Here is a 19,512-nt window from a genome sequence, read left to right as displayed (position 1 = left end):
GTACTTGTAGAAAACTTGCTACACGCCTAAACATGAATCTTTAGTGAACAGGAGAAGGAGGAGAAGGAGGAGGAAGATTATATGAACGAGAATTATGATAAGAAGTAGACGAAGAAGAAGAATAAAGCAGAAAGAAATGAGACAAGTTTAGTAGAATAAAGAGGAGCAAGAATAAGAAACTAATACGATGATGCAAACAAAGCAAGAGAGGAAAAAAAGAGAAGGGTGAGGAGCATAGTAGGAGGTCCGTCCTTCCTGCGGTATCCCATTATATTGACTAACGAGGTGTTGGCGGTGTGGGTGGCGCCTTGTCCCTTCTGAGCCCTCGCTGATAACACTATAATAACAAGAGGCGGGTTCAGAGGCGGACTCTGGGGCGGGTTCAGGAGCGAGGAAGTGATTAGAGCCGCGAGGTAAACGGGCCACAAACAAGAGAGACGATAGAGTGAAGGGAGCCGTAAAATGTTGAGGAAGTAATTTAGATAGTTACTTCACCATGGTAACTCTATGAACGTTAGGTAAGTAAGGGTCTCAATTACGGCTTTCATCCCGGAAGACATGGAGGTGGTGAAGGGAAACGCGGAAGGAGAGTAGAGTAGAGAGAGAGAGAGAGAGAGAGAGAGAGAGAGAGAGAGAGAGAGAGAGAGAGAGAGGGTCGAAGGTAAAATAAATAAGGTGATTTGAGGTACATTTGATGAGAGGAGTTGAATAGTCATGGTGCACGAATGATAATGCACTACTACTACTATATACTACTACTACTACTACTACTACTACTACTACTACTACTACTACTACTGAAATGGCAATAATAACAACAAAAGCAATATAGCGCAAAAAAGAAACAAGACAAAAAAGCTCCCCCTCGGTAAGCTGTAAATGTTTGTGCACACGAAATGGCTGGCGTTAATCCTCCAAGGTAAAGGTGAGGTGAAGGTCAGGGATGGGACTGTAACGTTACTAGCTCACCTTGCCGACACGCTGTCCCGCCTTGACACAGAGAGAGAGAGAGAGAGAGAGAGAGAGAGAGAGAGAGAGAGAGAGAGAGAGATATGGTAGGCACACACAATTGTCAATCACTCACCATTAAATGAAGTAGCATTGTTATCGGTCTCTCCACACACAAACACACAAACGAACAAAGAAGCAGAAAAACATACAGGATTTACTTGAGAGAGAGAGAGAGAGAGAGAGAGAGAGAGAGAGAGAGAGAGAGAGAGAGAGAGAGAGAGAGAGAGAGAGAGAGCATTTGCGAGGAAGCGATGAATGAGTGGGTATGGTGACATCAGATGGAATATTTCAAAGGCACCATCAAATCATATAAGTTGTGTTTATAATGCCATGTATTTAACAGGAATAATTTTTTCATACACAGTTCGTATTAATCTGAAGAGAAATTTGCAAGGTTAAGTTTAAGAACATTTATTTAACTTGTATAGAACTTGAGTTACCTTCAGTGCTGGACAATTTTCTCGTTTCAAAAAAAAAAAAAAAAAAGAACAAAAAAGAAGAAAACTGGAATTTCAGCATTTCTTATTTCGTTCTTTTTATTTCTTTCGTTCCTTCTTTGTTAATAGCATTTCGTCAGATTGTTAAGAAAATTACCTCAGTTTTTGTTTCGGTGTGTTATGGACGACACCACCACCACCACCACCACCACTACCACCACCACCACCATCATCACCACCGCCTCACTACCGCCGTCACCACCATCCATTCTTTTACGAGGTCAGAAGTTGATTTGACGAATGCCCTTTCTGCACCACCATCACCACCACTACACAATGGACTGCAGCTCACGGCGTCTCAGTAATTGTCGTAGGTAGTAATATTGCCGCCTGAGGATACGTGAACATGGCAACACTACCACGGAGCATATTGTCACCCTCTGATTGGTCTGCTGATTACCGTCGTGTTTTTAAACCTGCAGTAAATTAACCTGGAATTCCTGACAATATCTCTATTTTTTTCTTAAGATACGTACTGGTTTTTTTTTTAGTGTTTTCATAATTGTGTCTTTTTCTTTAAATTTCATCCGGATCTCACAAATATATAAGAGTTTTAGTAGGAGTATAGGCTCAGTTATTCTCTACGTTTTGAAATAAGACCAGAATACGTGACCCAATCATCGAGCATCGTTCAGTAATAGTGTTGCCTTACTCGCACGTTCTTAGATGGCAAAACGACTTAGACAATTAACAAGGGTCAGTATGTGAAACTTCCTGAAACTGCGACTGATAATCCTCTCTGCTTCCCCTGACGTTAGAAGAAAAACAAGAAGGAAAAGGAAGTCATTTGAGGAGTAAAGCTGTTTTTAGGGGCAAGTCATAATTAGATGCCATATGTTGTAGTGTATTTAGGCTGGTGTGGAAAGTTTGTGACAGAGTAAAGAGAGTGACGAGGGTAAAGAGAGTGATTATGTGCTGTGCCTCGAGAGTTGTGTGAGGCAGGTGAAGGTGAGGGCCGAGTTGAGGCAGAATGGCAGCGGGCAGGTGTTTAGCTGTGACTGATGGTCGCACACGCTCAGACGTAATAACTACCTCCCTACACACACACACACACACACACACACACACACACACACACAGGCATCATCGTACCCTTCATACAAGCAATTAAGTGGATTGTTAATTTGGATTCTACTCTTTATGCATAATCTATTCAACTGCACGACTTTCCTCTACTGCCACCTGCACTGCACACTGGCCTGCATTCACCACATTACCAACACCCTTCAAAAAATGCCTACTCCAGAAAATATCAGATATTATTAACCCCTTCAGAACTGAGACGCATTTTTTACCACGAGTTTTGGGTGTGATTAGACGATTTTATTGACATCAGGAAGGATCCATGGAGGTCATAAGATTAATGGCCACAGTCTTCATTATATCAATCCCCACATAAGTTTCTGAAACTGTTTAGATCAGCAAAAAGTAAGCAGAATGAATATGAAAACGTGTCATGGCACTGATGGGGTTAAAGACAAGTGCGGTTGGCAAGGTGGTATCCTAGACGAGGCTCCCAGAATTTTCAGTAACAGAGCTCAATTAAATCAGAGACCAGTTTGTGAGAGGTTTTTGGTGTTTCCTTCCAATACGCATCTTTGTGACCCGTGGCTTAACAATTGAGTTAGACAACGTAGACTTCAAAGCATCATTCCCTATTCCTTGTTGACATTTCTAATGAGCCGTCTACAGATGTATAGCTATCCTGTGATATTCGTTCATCCTTTGTTCCTCATATGCTCGTTGGCACAGTCTTTCCACCTGATTGTACGTCTTCATCTTCATCGCGTTCCTCTCACTTATAAGCTGTAATGAGTCTAATCTTGAGAGGGTGTTGATTTGATTTCTCTCTCATCTGGGGCGACGCCATATGACCTTCGTTGTTGCGGCGCCTATAAGCTCAAATCCAAGCAACCAATCTCCCATCTGGGGTACTGAGGACTAGAGCTGGAGTTGAGACTGGAGTTTTAACATGGCGAGTGTCCGTTAACGCTATTTTTTCTCATTAGCACCATTGTCAAAAGCTACACTGATGATAAATCAATACCTGAAGGGTGTTTCTCTCATCGATAGCGTAGAGACTGTGTTAGATCACTAGAATTATGAAATCAACGTTGAAATCTTATGTAACTTCTACTGCAGACCCTTGAAAGTATTCTAGTTAAGACGCAGAAAAGTTTTAGAAGACCAAGGTAATTGTCGGATATTAAAAAAAAAAATGATCGAGTTGAGTTTAGGAAAAGGAAAGTTGATTAAAGTTACCGTTGTGGTTGTTCCTTTCGTTAGCTTATCAGTAATATCGGTTCCAGTTTAGTAGTAATCAATAGTGGGAATCCCCGAACTAAGGGTAAGGAAGGGAGCAGTGGAGAACCAGAACTTAAACAAACCCGATGCCTCACCATCAAGCAAGTTACCAATAGTTACCTTGGCGGTGTATTGAGGAGTGGGTATTATGTTGTTACTGCCTGTGTTCGCCTCTACACACCCAACACACGATATATTTAATCTTTATAGACTTTTATTAGACTTATATGTTACTTATTGCTTCTATGCATATACGTATTTAGTTAGGTAGGGATGAGTATTTATTTAATTGGTACAAGAGCAAAGCATTGTTATCTCTTCCATGAACCACTTGTGAATATTCGAACACGTGAGTCAGAAGCAGGAGACGGAGGTTAAACGGAATCCCATCATTGCGCTCGATGCTTCATTGTTTCGGATCATCGAGACTCGGGGTTCTGGGGACAGCAAATGAGGCGACACGGTAATTGTCTTGTTAGCTGTGTGTGTGTGTGTGTGTGTGTGTGTGTGTGTGTGTGTGTGTGTGTGTGTGTAACTGACCTTATGCTATTCAATCTTTAAACAGTTTACTTCAGAATAAGAAGGTCATATTGAATTTACCAGCCTCCATTCGTGGCTCACACAGACACACGCACTCACGCACACACGCACGCACGCACGCACGTCATTTTCCTTATTTACACACCACACAAGCTCCCGAATGCTTTATAAACTTGATCGTCATTTTCATCTCCGTCTTGCTTGCTATCACTAGACAAGTTCAGGTTCTTTGATTACATTTTAAGACAACAATACAGTGTTCTATTCAAGGCGGGACCGAGTGTTTTCTTTTCATTTCAAAACTTTAATTCCTTTGTTATGTGTTTGCGAGAAGCTCGATACTGGAACCAACGCTCGCCACCGCCACCGCCATGGCAATTGTCTCATTCCTTCTTGTGATGTGTGCCTCGCTGCTCCTCAGTTACGGACTATCTATTTTCTCATCTATTATGACGTGTGTGTGTGTGTGTGTGTGTGTGTGTGTGTGTGTGTGTGTGTGTGTGATATTAAAAGGGGAAACTCATTTTTTTTTACTGTTTGCTCTCTTTAAAAACGACCACCCTCGCCCTTGTCATCATATCGCACTGTGCCGCTGAAATTGACAGGAAGCTTCAATTTAATAATGTAATCTAATATCTGTCAATCTGTCAGAATGTATGTCTCTCTCTCTCTCTCTCTCTCTCTCTCTCTCTCTCTCTCTCTCTCTCTCTCTCCAGATTGGACTCTTTTATTCATCTTGGTCTGCAGATTTTTGGGGCATCTCGTCTTTTACTCAGATTTGGATTACGCTCCATGTTATCTCCCCGTCTCTCCTTTCCCTTACATTCCTTTACGTCGTGCCTCCCACTCTCCTTTCCTCGCCGCCTGTGTAAGCCAATCCTTCCTCCCTCCTCCCTCCTCCATATTCCCTCCTCTCCTCCGTGCCTCTTGTGTTTCCCTTCTTTATTTTCTGGTTTCATTTTTATATAAGTTTAGTTGTTTTTTTCTTGTGTGGTTAAATATAGACACACACACACACACACACACACACACACACACACACACACACACACACACACACACACACACACAAATTGCATTAAGGTGCTAAAATGAAACAGGAAGTAGTAAAATGTTTTCCATATATATTGCACTCTGATTTTATGCTGTTCATTTCCGCCCCCCCTGTATTCATGCACGAACACACACACACACACACACACACACACACACACACACACACACACACACACACACGTATAGTATTGAACCGTACTTTGTCTTTAAGCTCTGATGTAGGAAATATATGATTGTTTAGAAAATATAACAACTGAAGTGAAAAATATGAAAGAATAGACCTTGGAGTTTTCCTTTTTGCGTTTCTGTCGATACTATTTGAACGATTCACTCAACACTACAAACTGAGATATTAAAGCAATGTATGGATTTTTGTATATACTCCAGTCAGATGATTTAAAGTAAGTGGCTCTGCTGGAATTCTGATTATATGTTTCCATTCACTTTGCAATGAAATAGTCAGTAAATAAAGTTATGGTAATTTCTCTTTATCTAAACTATCTGATATCCTTGGCCTCTTCTGATTTTTAGAAATGAAAAGTTAAGTGGATTTTTTTTTCTACATTCTCTTTTCTTTTTAATCATTAGTTTGTTTTTTCTTTTAATTTCCTGCGCTAATTGATATCTTGACCTTTTGATTTTACTTCCAGAATGAATTTTCTTTTGAACCTGACGTCCACCCTCTCTCTCTCTCTCTCTCTCTCTCTCTCTCTCTCTCTCTCTCTCTCTCTCTCTCACGGGCCGGAGGAAGGGAGGAAGCAGCAATACTCGTCATAATTGGCTCGCCTGAAAATTCCCTTCTCCAATCAGCGGCAGACAATCAAACGGCTTTGGATTCCTTGATTTAATTCTGCCTCGGTGATTGGTCGGCACGAGTAGCGCGGCGGCCAATCACAATACGCGTTCCTGGAATACCCGCAGTACCAACCACGCCTCAAGCTACCTTTTCTTAATCCTGTCTCCCTTTCCTTCTCCTCTCTCTCTTATCAGATCCTTTTCCTTCCGTACCCTATCGCTTACCTCTCTCCTCTCCCTTCCTTCCCTCTCCTCTGCCATTCCACTCACCATCACAGCCTGTCAAAACACAATCACCATGACCTCCAGTCCAGTAACACCTCGTCAGCATGAACAGGAATAGCAAGGGACCTAACTTGATAGAAAAATGTATCTTGCCCTAATGGCGAGCTAACTTCACCAAGAGCAAGTTAAGGTTGGCTAACTTTTGTCTGATCTGGTCAGTAACTCGGACTGAGCAGGGTTAAGCGTTAAGAGCGATCAGAGAGAGAGAGAGAGAGAGAGAGGGAGAGAGAGAGTGAGTATGGAGCATCGTGGTATTACTGAAAGAAAGGACAAGGACGGGAAAGACAGAGATGAATGGCTGTGACTTACACGTACAATGGACTGGAATAGGCAAGTGAGGAAAAGAAAGGAAAAGGAGAAGAAAGGACAGGAAGGGAATGGAAAGGAAAGGAAGGTGACTTGAAGACTAGGGATGGAAAATTTAAGTGTGACCAGCAAAGAAATAATAGAAATAGAAGAAACTCTCTCTCTCTCTCTCTCTCTCTCTCTCTCTCTCTCTCTCTCTCTCTCTCTCTCTCTCTCTCTCGTCTGAATGAATATTTTAATTTCTATATTTTTCAGTAAGTAAAGAATCATTATCTTGCATTTTTAATCAGTCAATACCAAAAGAAATGCAATAATTAGATCTCCAAGCTTTTCTGTTCTATATCCTGCTTCATAACAAGACGAGAGCTGCTTTAGTGCGGTCACGAAGGAATTCAATGCGATGCTTCTACTCGAGTCTATGAAAGAAAGAGAAGAGACGAAACATTTCAGAATATGCAATACTCGACGAATCAAACTGAAGAAGGAGTGACGGTGACGCGTGAAACAACCAAAGCCGGAATGACACTGGTTTACTCTGTCTGAGAGAGAGAGAGAGAGAGAGAGAGAGAGAGAGAGAGAGAGAGAGAGAGAGAGAGAGAGAGGATGAAAGACCAATTTTTGTAATGGGCTATACTATACTGGGTCAGGTTAAGCTCACTAATCTAACGTGACCTAATCTATTTCCCAAGTCTGTTCTGGCCTAACGCTGCTCTCACCAGAAGTAGAAGCGGTGGCTGGTGACTGGCCTTACTTTTTCACGTGTCAAGGATAAATTAGTTGATAAATCTAAGTTGACAGAAGAAAAAGGAAAAAAGTGGAAATATTTAAAAAAAAAGGAAAAGAAAATAGACATACCGTAGGAAACTCATATTACCCTCTCCTACACACACACACACACACACACACACACACACACACACACACACACACACACACACACACACACACACACACACACACACACACACACATACACACATCCCATCCCAGCACCCTCTTCTCATTCCAGCTTCGCATCTGAGCCGCACATGCATCCCTCTTATTTCTCTTCCTATCATGCGTGTGGTCTCCCCTTTAACCCACTTCCTGAATCTAGCTTTCATATACCCCTCTTTTTATCACCGCATCACATCCCTTCCCCTCCTTTCCGCGTGACTGAGTGGCGGCTTGGGCGGGACAGGGGTGAGGCAGGGCGGGAGCAGAGGCAGATTGGAGGAAGCTTGTGTCGTTCTCAGCCGTCATCCTGCCAGCAACTCTCACTAGGTCAACTTTTGGTCTCCCTCTCACGAATTTGTAATGATTCACTCACGTACTCACTCGTTACTTTTTTTTCTGTACCTGTATTTGGTTAGAGATTATTGATTTTTTTTTTTTTTAATGCTGCAGTCGTTCTGTTAAGATTTAGAGCACTGTAAGAGGTTTAGTACATTAGCATTGACTTTCTTTTCATTCTTCGTTTATTTACTAAAAAATAAAGCAGTCTTAAGTAAATATCAAAAAAAGAAAGGTGTAGGCTCATTATCTTCACTAAAAAGAACTAAAAAAAATAAATTCATATATGGATAAAGTATTTATCTGCAAAACTATACAAGTCAGAATTTAAATATCTTGGCCAGGCTATTTCCTACGAGTCATCAAGCCCTGAGTCAGTCACTGCAGCGTCCAACCTCCCAGTGCGCACCTCACCGGTCTGGCAGGGACTTCACCACCTTAAGGGGAAGGAGACCCAGTTGTTCCGTTTTCTATTTGTGATTTCCCTGTGGCGGCGGCGCATTGTTCCGACATCCACGTCCCTTCCCTTCCCGAGGCGGCCGAGAGGAGGGAAGGGGAATGGAGGAAGGAGGAGCTACTTGGAAGAATGAAGAGAGAGAGAGAGAGAGAGAGAGAGAGAGAGAGGAGAGGAGAGGAGAGGGAGGTTCGGAAGCTGAAGTTCTTCCTGATTAGTGAAGCGATGGAGAGAAAGATCAATCTGTGAGTAAATAGATAGGACAGACTCACGCGTATGTATTCTTGGCTCTCTCTCTCTCTCTCTCTCTCTCTCTCTCTCTCTCTCTCTCTCTCTCTCTCTCTCTCTCTCTCATGTCGTAACTGAAAAAAAAAATAATGGCAATAGAGAATACAAATCGAACCGTGAGAAATAAAGGAATCAGATCTCATTATCTAACACTCCTAAACACTGAGCTTTCACCAGGACTAATTTCAGAGGCTACGAAGAGACTTGGGTTGCCATGATATACTTTCCTCACTACTAGAGCAGAATTCTTGCACTTGAATCATAAACACTCCCTGCAGGACTCCAATAGCATTCCCTAGAGAGTCCGATAAAATGTAGCCGAGATAGAAACATTTGAAAATCCGAACCCTTTTTTGGAATACTGGGATGGCGCGGGGAAGAGAACACGGGCTGCTAATGAATTGGTAATAAGGTCTTTCTTGCTGTAGGCGGCTGTTCACGGGCGACTGACACATTACAGTACCCGGCACAAGTTTAAACCTATTGTTGAGACTAACTTGTGAAGGCTGGAGAGGAAGTTTTGGTGGAGTTTGTTGTTGAGAGAGAGAGAGAGAGAGAGAGAGAGAGAGAGAGAGAGAGAGAGAGAGAGAGAGAGAGTCATTATTATTTCTTCACTTATAGATAACATTTATGTCTAATAATTTTTGCCGCAATTTCAATTAATTTTGGTTTATGAAATTTATTCGAAAGTTAACCCAAATAAGAGAACATCTGTCAATATGCACACAATTTTAAAACTATCATATTTTTTGCCATTTCTACTTTAACCCCTTCAATACTGAGACACATTTTTACCTTGAGGTTTGTGTACCACTAGAACATTTCATTGACATCAGGAAGGGTCTATGGAGGTGAGAAGATTAATGGCAACAGTCTTCACTATCTTAATCTCCACATGAGTGTCTGAAGCTGTATAAAATCACCAAATAGCAAGCAGAATGAATAAGGAAATGCGTCATGGTACTGAAGGGGTTAATAATATATAAAAAAAAAAGCACATTAGTACCAAACATACATTTTATAATAAACATTTTTCTCCCTCTTCCTCTCCTGATAGCTTATATTTCTGGAGAACCAATATTTCATTAATTTCGGTAGGCTTACAGGAAAGTATAGATGCCCTACCATGTACACTTAAAAGGGATCAATGTAGGCTTGTCCGTGGTTCTTAAGAGTGTAGGCCTCTTTGTGGGACTCAGAATTATGACATGTCAAGAAAACTTGTAATGGTGTTCTCTTTGTCTCACGTAATGGTCGTTGCCTCTGTCTTCCTCAGTGACAGAAACGAGGGGAAAAAGTAATCTGTTTTCTTATCTGTACCTTTTTTGTTGTATTAGTTTCTTTTTTACCTTTTCTTCTTTGTTTTGTTATTCTTTTTCTTTTCTGTTATGTAGTGTGCTTTTTCTTAATTTTTTCTCGATTTATGCTTTTCGTTTCTTCGTTTGCATTTCTTCTGCTGTGTCACTTTGTTTTTCTACCTTCTTCTGATTCTGTTTCCTTCCCTCTCTCTTTCTATTTCGATCTATATCAGTATTTTTTTTTCGTGTCCTTGTTTTTTCATCAGTTTCCTTTTCCTGCCTCGTTACGCTTCTCTTGTTTCAATTTTATTTTCACCCGATCTGTTTTGTTAGATATACACTCCCAATTATGTGTTCCTCTTTTTCCATTTGTTTTCATGTATTTCTTCGTGTTTTTATGTCTTTCTGCTACTCATATTTCTTGTTTATTTTGTTTTGTTTTTTTTTTTTTCATCGTATTTGCCGTGCCATTTTTCTAACTATTTTTGTATCTAATTTTTTTCTTCTCCTTGCGCGTATTTATTTTCAGTTTAAATTCGTCTTATTTTTCTTGTTTTCTTTTTCATAGCTCAATTTTAACCTTCTTTTGGCTTGTTTTATTTGCCTATCTGGTTTCCTACGTTAGTTCTCTCTCTCTCTCTCTCTCTCTCTCTCTCTCTCTCTCTCTCTCTCTCTCTCTCTCTCTCTCTCTCTCTCTCTCTCTCTCTCTCTCTCTCTCTCTCTCTCTCTCTATCCTTCTTCTTCCTCTTCGTAATTGCCTCGCTCTTCTTAAAGATTCGTTTTTGTTTCTTCCTTTTTTATTTATCTTTTATATATTTACTTTATTCATTTTTTTTTGGTTTTCTTGCGTCTCTTCCTTCGTGTCACGTATTGTGAGACTATTAAAGTGTCCTATTTTTATTTGTGATTTATTTTCATCTAACTTTTGTTTCTCGAATTGTCATCTGGATCTCTTAGGTGGGTGGAAGTAAACAGACAAGTAGAAGCAAGGTGGGACACACACACACACACACACACACACACACACACACACACACACACACACACACACACACACACACACTTGGCAAGCTTACTATTTTCGCTACTAATGATGCGCTTCAACAGTGAGGCTAACATTGACTACGACGTGATAATTATGCAGCGTGTGTGTTCATTAGTATCAAGGAGCGTCGTGGTTTCACATATTATTGAAAGAAACGTGGATTGTAGGAAGTGATAACAGAGAAGAGTGAATGAGACTGAAAAGGAGAAGGAGGAGGGAGCAGGGAAGAGAACACAAGGGAGGGAAGGAAGGAAGGGGACGATAGAGGCATTGAAAGAGAGAAGTAGAGAGTGGTGACAGTCTTATCTGGAATGAAATCTGTACTCACCTTAAGGAAACATCAGGGCCATCTATACACAGCGGGCTTCTCTTGGTAGGTCTGTCCTCGTGCCTCGCTGCCTACGCCCTCCAGCTGCCAACTTTGTAGAAATAACATCCTTGATTCCAAAAGTTGAGAGTTTTGAAAGTTTCTGCCAGAGGTTTTCAGATGATCTGCGACGACGAGTTAATGGTTTCGTCAATAGAATGGAGACTGTGTTGATCGCTCAGTTGTAGAAGAATTGGCTGCTTGTTCCCGTGTGGGTTGTAGTGATTAACCTCAAGTCTCTCACTACTGTAGCTTTTCCTTAAACTTGATAGACTGATCTGGTTAAAGTCTAGAGGGTAATTAAAACACACACACACACACACACACACACACACACACACACACACACACACACACACACACACACACACACACACACACAATTGACCGGAAAAGGATTAAGGGATGAGGTCAAAGTAGTTGTGTATTCTTAGTAAATTCCTAATGGTTACCCAAAACAAAGCAACAAGTGACGTACGTTCATTATTGGCCGAAGGGGTACGAAAAATTAGGGTAAGGAAAGTAATCAGGCATTTGATAATAAGGCAAAATGAACGTGAACGATAATAAATGACGCGTCTATGTTTGCATCCTTTTGTTTCAGTTATTTTCACCTGATTTCTCGCATTGTTAAGGTCACAGAGATGGCGTGGGTGTTTGGCTTACTGATTGCATTATCATCTCGAGTTGTGGAGTAGCGAGGAAATTAATCAACTTTGACTTTGAGGAAAACAGAATAAATAAGTGCAATCTCTCTCTCTCTCTCTCTCTCTCTCTCTCTCTCTCTCTCTCTCTCTCTCTCTCTCTCTCTCTCTCTCTCTAATTGCTGTCTCGTACCCAGCATTCACTACCAGACTGCTATTCTCACTCCTTCACTTACCTCTCCTCTTCACCTACTTCCACTCCTCTCTCCTTGCCTCATCCTCTTGCTCCTGCCTCTTCTTACTTCTTATCGTCTCCTCTCCGCAATCTTCCTCTTCTCCTTCCAATCCTATTCATGTCCTTAATAACAATTCATGTCCTTCCAATCCCTCTTACTCCTCTTTCTCATCCCTTCCTCTTATTCCTCTTCCATAATATCGAATCTTCTCGCCCTCTTCCTCCCTCTCCTCTTACTCCCCTTCGAAAACTCTTCATTCCTTGCTCAGTCTGGCTCCTCTTACTATCCTGCTCTCAACCCCTACTCGTTAGTCTTCCTACCTCCCCTCACGCCCCTGGTCCTCCCGCCGCAGGCCCCGAGGTGCAGACGTCCTCCACCTGCAGCGTTCTGAGTGACATGTTCTCGCTGGGGATGGTCATCTGCGCTATCTTCAACTCGGGACGCTCACTCATCGAGGCAGCACACTCAAGCTCCGTGTACCAGAAGCAGTTGGAGGTGGTAAGTACTGGTGGCCTTCACTTTGCTGTCTCCCTCGCTCGCTCGATACTCCCTCAGTGCTCTCATCTCTTCCTCCTCCTCGCTGTTTCATTGTTTTGTGTTTCTCGTATATTTTTCTCCCTGGATTTGTAGATAAGTGTTTAGGGTTCCGAGGAGTCTCCAAGCGCACGGTTTCGAATCCTGTCCACGGTCCGAGTTTAGGTTGGGCTTCCTCACTTGGGACAACGGTTTCCTAGTGGGTGGGCTTTGAGATAGGAGGTAGCCCATAAATTCGCGTGAAAAGTCCACATGGTATAAATAAGAAAAAAAGTAAGTGGAGGGAATAATATCTTGCCTTTTTCTTCTCGTTCTTTTCATTGTTTCTTCCTTCGTATTGTCTTTCATGAGTTTATTTTCTTCTTCTTTAGTAAAATAGATATGTATAAGATGAGGCAGTTAATATATGAAAATAGACCAGATTTATTGTGTTTCTAATCTTTTTTGTTCTATTCTCCTACGTTCCTTATCACTATCTCTTTCTTCTTTAGCTGATTTAGTAGAGATAAGTAGAGAAACATAAGATATATAGAAATAGATAAAAATTACTCCTCTTTTATTTTTTGTACCTTTCATAGCGTACACTTGCATCTCGCCATTTGAATTAAGTTGAAGCTTTTAGAGTTGTCAAAGTATGGAAGTCCCTGCATAAGTAAAGCATAAGATATATAGAAATAGATAAAAATTACTCTTCTTATTATTTTTTGTACCTTTCATAGCGTACACTTGCATCTCGCCATTTGATTTAAGTTGAAGCTTTTAGAGTAGTCAAAGTATGGAAGTCCGTGGAGAGCTAATGAAATGCTGGTAAGAAAACACGATACCTTTGAGTTTCAGTAACGAGCACACTGGGCACGGCAATGCTGACTGTTATCTCCTCATTATCGTTGACTTTTATCAGATCCTCTTCTTTCATTAGTACCATCACTTGATTTGAATTCTTTTCCTCTCAGTAACCAGGAATTGTGGGCATGATAAGGAATCGTAGGGAAAAATAGTCTTAATGAGGGACTATTCTGTGAGGGATGACTCTGCAATACTTTTATTTCTTCTCTCTCTCTCTCTTATTTTGGTAGTTCTTAGGTTTGTTATATGTACAGTTTCTCTCTCTCTCTCTCTCTCTCTCTCTCTCTCTCTCTCTCTCTCTCTCTCTCTCTCTCTCTCTGATCTTTTTTTTTGTGCATGGAGGTAAAAGAAGAATAAGATTGCTGGTGGCTCAATGGCTCAATGTTGTGTGTGTGTGTGTGTGTGTGTGTGTGTGTGTGTGTGTGTGTGTGTGTATTTACTAGTTCAACCAACCGAAAACTTGCAAAACTCACGCCTGTTACTTTACTGCAACGCTCGGTTCATTTACTTTCACTCATTGACGTGTAGATCCATCAGGTCCAATTTTCTTTTTCATTCCATTGGTTGTGATTGCATTTGTCGCGGCGGCCGTCACTTGGCTCACCTGATGTCGCCCATGTACTGTTCGCTTATTCGATTCTACAACATGAAAGGGCAGGCGTCAGTTGTGCCAGTACCGGGGTGAGTGGCGCGGGAATTGCTGATCTTGACGTGAGAGAGAGGGAGAGGGAGAGGTAGATGGATAAAGAGTGGATTATTAACGTTCATTACTTTAGTCTCCTTTTTAGTTTGTGTGTAACTTTCTTTTTTCAATCAGTTTTCATTATTATTATTATTATTATTATTATTTATTATTAGTAGTAGTAGTAGTAGTAGTAGTAGTAGTAGTAGTAGCAGTAGTAGTAGTAGTAGTAGTAGTAGTAGTAGTAGTAGTAGTAGTAGTAGCAGTAGCAGTAGTAGTAGTAGTAGTAGTAGTAGTAGCAGCAGTAGTAGTAGTAGTAGTAGTAGTAGTAGTAGTAATAGGAATAGTAGTAGTAGTAGTAGTTGCAGTAGTAGTAGTAGTAGTAGTAGTAGTAGTAGTAGTAGTAGTAGTAGTAGTAGTAGTAGTAGTAGTAGTAGTAGTAGTAGTAGTAGTAGAAGTCTTAATTTCTCCTTTTATCGTGCATTCCCATTTCTCATTTCCCTGAACACCACACAAATCTTGCTTATGATTCACTAAGCTGCTTTGCCATTAAGGGACACCAAACTGCCCTTAATTTGTGCCTAATTGTACACTTCTTACCCTAAAAACGTAGTGACCTTCCTGCTACGAGTTGAGGGATTAGGAGGAGGAGGAGGAGGAGGAGGAGGAGGAGGAGGAGGAGAAACAAGGCCACGTAATGGAGGAGCCTCGTCCAGGGAAGCGACAAGGCAATCCAAGACTCCAAAAAAGGCTGCTTCCTATCTGGAGGTGCGGGCAAGGGATGGTGTGGAGGTGATTGGTGGAGTTACATCTTCTGTGCTCGTAAGGAACCATGTTGACTTCCTTGTGTGGTTCTGGTTGGCTTGAGTATGCCGTTTGCCATTCTCTAATACACAATATTGGCTTATTTTTCATTGTTTCTGTGGTGAATTATGAAAACTTGTTGGTTATTTGTTCCATTCCTCGCGTTTTCATCTCGCTGTGCCATTTTCACGGGCGAAGTGTTAAGATATTGTGCTAACCATTTGTCTGAATCTAATGACACACACACACACACACACACACACACACACACACACACACACACACACACACACACACACACACACACACACACACACACACACACACACACACAGTAACGTAATAGCTTCTCGTACCTTTCGCTCTTTTACTGCAAGGCAAGACCAGTCCTGCGTGCCGGGGATCCCTAGTAGTGGTGGTGGTGGTATTGGTGGTGGTGGTGGTGGTGATGGTGGTGGTGATGGTGGTGGTAGTAGTGGTGGTGGTGTTGTTGCTGCTGCTGTTGCACTTCCTCATCCTTTACATAATTTGAAACTGCAATTTCGCTGCAAGAAGAATGAGAGAGAGAGAGAGAGAGAGAGAGAGAGAGAGTACTGGAAACAGCTAATATTTGCTTTTTCCTTTACGCTCCTTAGCAGTACGAATCTCTCTCTCTCTCTCTCTCTCTCTCTCTCTCTCTCTCTCTCTCTCTCTCTCTCTCTCTCTCTCTCTCTCATCACCTGGAACAGAAACACGCACGTAGTCTTACACCTCCACCCCTTTCCGTATATTACACAGGAGCGTCTTTAGTGAGTGTGTAGGATGTTGCAGCTTAAGCCTCACTAATTGCAGGCCACGCAGGACAACATGGATCACTCGCGTTCCCTGCAGCTCTAGGTCCGAACATCAGTCCATGCTGCTTCCCAGGAGTCACTGAACGTCTCTCAGGGTTCGTGTTTGCTTGATGAGGGAGTGGAGTGCAGGAATGGAGTGTGAGAGTGGAGTGCAGTTCGTCAGCAGTGGTCTAGCCAAGCACTAAGGGATTCATACTCTTCAGTGAGACATGAGGGCAGCACGAGGCGTCAGTTTCAAGGATAGTGTTAATATTATCTCACTTGTCGTTGTTCCTTGAGGAGGTTGTCCTGTCGTGAATTATGAAGACTTGTTGCTCGTTTGCCGCCATTCTTGTGTTTCGCATCTCACCCTGCCATCTTTATCGCCGCAACGTGAAGACATTGTGCAAGCAGGAGAGGAATAACCCCAGGACTTTGCAGGAAAACTGAAGATGAACAAGTAGCAACAGGTATCGCAGCTTTGCAGATTCCTCTTCCTTAAGCCTCCCCGGAGAGCCGTGAGAGGCGCCGCTATTCTCCAGCCTGCAGTCAGCTCTTTTGTTCCGTGAATGATATAAGAGGCAGCTTTAGGACGGCCGACGCTGCTCCTTTCTCCTGGCCAGCGGGGCGAGGCACGGGGACTACCCAGGACTCAGAGCGGGGTGGGATGAGCTGCTCTAGGGTGTGGGGACCTACCCCTGGGAAGGCAGCGCACTTTATGCACAAATCGATGCAGACTGGGAACTCCTTCGTTGGCCAACAGCAGCTGCCTCACCCGTGGTCCTGCGGGAAGGCAAAGCTCCCACGGAAAACAGAACAGTACCACCAGGGAGGCCGTCAACTGACAACTGCCTCCCCCGTCCCCTGACAGCCTCACCACGCAGCGATCCCCTGCAGTTTTGAGGCTGCTGTCTAATTCAGCCTCACGCAACAAGGAGAAACATTCTCTCTCTCTCTCTCTCTCTCTCTCTCTCTCTCTCTCTCTCTCTCTCTCTCTCTGTGTGTGTGTGTGAGTGTGTGTGTGTGTGGGTGTGTGTGTGTGTGTGTGTGTGTGTGTGTGTGTGTGTGTGAGAGAGAGAGAGAGAGAGAGAGAGAGAGAGAGAGAGAGAGATTTCACAGAAGACAATTTCAGCCACCAGGTAACAGCAACAATGGTCTACAAGTAACATATCACCACCATCAAAACTACCACCACCACCATCACTACCACCACCACCACCACCACCACCACCACCACCACCACCACCACCACTACCGCCTCATCACTGCCGCCTTCCGCCACACAAACAAAATCAATAGGAAGAGATTTAAAAAGGGGAAAAATGAAAAGAAAAAAACAACTTTCAAATACAAAGCAACAACAACAACAACAGCAGCAACAACAACAACAACAACAACAACAACAACAACAACAACAACAACTCCAGCCAGAGACGCGGCAATATTCAGAGCGAGGAGAGCAGCGCGTGTAATCACCTTTGAGTCCGCCACTACTGGATATTCACCGAGCTATTTGCCTGTGCGGGAAGCGACAGCCTGGAGGAGTCATGCCACATACACGAGTCAGCCCCCGCTTGTCCTTCCCTTCCCCTCTCCGATCTCGCACACACACACACACACACACACACACACACACACACACCATAACCAGTAACGAGCAGGTGCTGAGCCAAGCCACCCGAACTTCCTAAAAAGCAATTAAGTTAGTGGCGCGGACCTGATCGTGTTGCAACCTTGATATGGTGGCCGTGTGTCGCTTGCCGCCTGCTCCCTGCTGCCTCCTGCCTCCTTCCTACTGTCTGCCTCTCTCCCTTCCCTTCCTTCCCCTTCCATCCCCTCCCTGACCCGCCGTAGCAGTGTTCTTGAAGGTGATGACCACTTCCAGGTGTCTTTTTGTCCAGCGTGTGGGAAGCAAGCCCTTGTTGACCTGGAATGGGTGTGTTGGCATTTCCTAAGGCTCACTCGCTCACTCACCGGACACATGAGAGTTAATCTGATCATTTGGTGAGGCGCCGCCGCGTGCTTTGTGTCTCCGGTGCAGGGCAAGAAACAGGCCGCGTCTCCGTTCCCATTGGTGGCACTGGTGTACAGATCTCGTCCTGCTTGGCTTGATTCGGTATTCTGTTTGACTCTCGTTGCTCTAGTGGGGACATTACTCACTTCGCCCAGTTCTGCCGCTAAACCGAGATGTGACATTTACTTTATGACTGTTTTGTGCTTTTCATTATATTTTTTTTCCTTTTAATATTTGATCTTCTGAGGTATACCTAAGAACTCTTTGGTCTTACATTTTTCTTCATGCATAATAAATTTTTTTTCGACTTGCTACTACAATTATTAGTACTATTATTCATTCAACTGCTGCTCCTAATCCTAATAACCATAAACCTACAGCTATCATCACCACTAACATCATCACCATCATCACCATCATCATCACCACGACCATCTTTATCAACATCACCATCCGTTTCTTTGTTTGTGTTTCCTCGTCCTCAGAGATTCAGGTGAGCATGAGCAGACCATTTGCCGCGCCAGTACACGAAGAACACAATAGGTAATGGAAACAGGAATCACAGACAAGTGCTTTGTTGTTTGTTGCCTGTGAGATTGGCGGTGGCGGTGGTAGTAGCGGTGGTGGTGGTGGCGGTGGCGGTGGTGGTAGTGGTCATGTCAGCGAATAGGGTTGAAACACTTCTCTTCTAATTCCCTTACTTATAAAGATTTAGGTTAGAGAGAGAGAGAGAGAGAGAGAGAGAGAGAGAGAGAGAGAGAGAGAGAGAGAGAGAGAGAGAGAGAGAGAGAGAGAGAGAGAGAGAGAGAGAGAGAGAGAGAGAGAGTGTGTGTGTGTGTGTGTGTGTGTGTGTGTGTGTGTGTGTGTGTGTGTGTGTGTGTGTGTGTGTGTGTGTGTGTGTGTCATTTGTATTTTCAAAAGTTTAGCCTGGAAAGAGAACACACACACACACACACACACGCGCGCGCGTGATACAGAAAATGGAAATTATTCTTCATGCAGGAAACATTGAGAGGAAAGAGAAAAAGAGAGAGAGAGAGATTATTGAAACACGCACGTAAATATATTGAGGAAAATGAAGAAATTGAATGCATATTTCATCTTCATAATATTCTTATGCGATTTAACTTTGAAGTGTGAATTTGCTCATACTGGGAAACTCTCGCAGGAATTTGGACTCGAATATTCCAGCTATTTTACGCGTCTCACATTTGTTATTTGTGTCAATTTCTATTTGTTATCCTCTTTATTTACATTGTTTATTTACTTTTTCGTCCTATTCGTTCTTGTTCTTGTTTATTTTCTACTTTTCATCCTTTTACTCCTCCTTTACATGTTTATTTTCCTCTTCCTGCTTCTGCTTTTTCCTGCTACCTATTATTTCTGCTTTTCTTCTTCAATGAATCTCTCAGCCATTTTCTT

At 42.7% G+C, this 19,512-nt stretch overlaps 1 protein-coding gene across 3 annotated transcripts in view; it reads left to right on the top strand.

Moving 5' to 3' along the window:
• The window catches only part of LOC123509490 (SCY1-like protein 2), a 307,200-nt gene that overhangs the window by 188,972 nt on the left and 98,716 nt on the right, over nucleotides 1-19,512 (top strand). For all 3 annotated transcript variants that reach the window (XM_045263803.1, XM_045263802.1, XM_045263804.1), the window contains exon 7: nucleotides 12,751-12,896. In XM_045263803.1, coding sequence (XP_045119738.1) covers nucleotides 12,751-12,896 — 146 coding nt within the window. The remainder of the gene's footprint in view (nucleotides 1-12,750; nucleotides 12,897-19,512) is intronic.

Source organism: Portunus trituberculatus, chromosome 27 (genome assembly GCF_017591435.1).
Source record: "Portunus trituberculatus isolate SZX2019 chromosome 27, ASM1759143v1, whole genome shotgun sequence".
In the NCBI taxonomy this organism is placed as follows: Eukaryota; Metazoa; Arthropoda; class Malacostraca; order Decapoda; family Portunidae; genus Portunus; species Portunus trituberculatus.
Note: the sequence above shows the minus strand (reverse complement) of the source record. Positions and strands in the feature narration are given on the sequence as shown.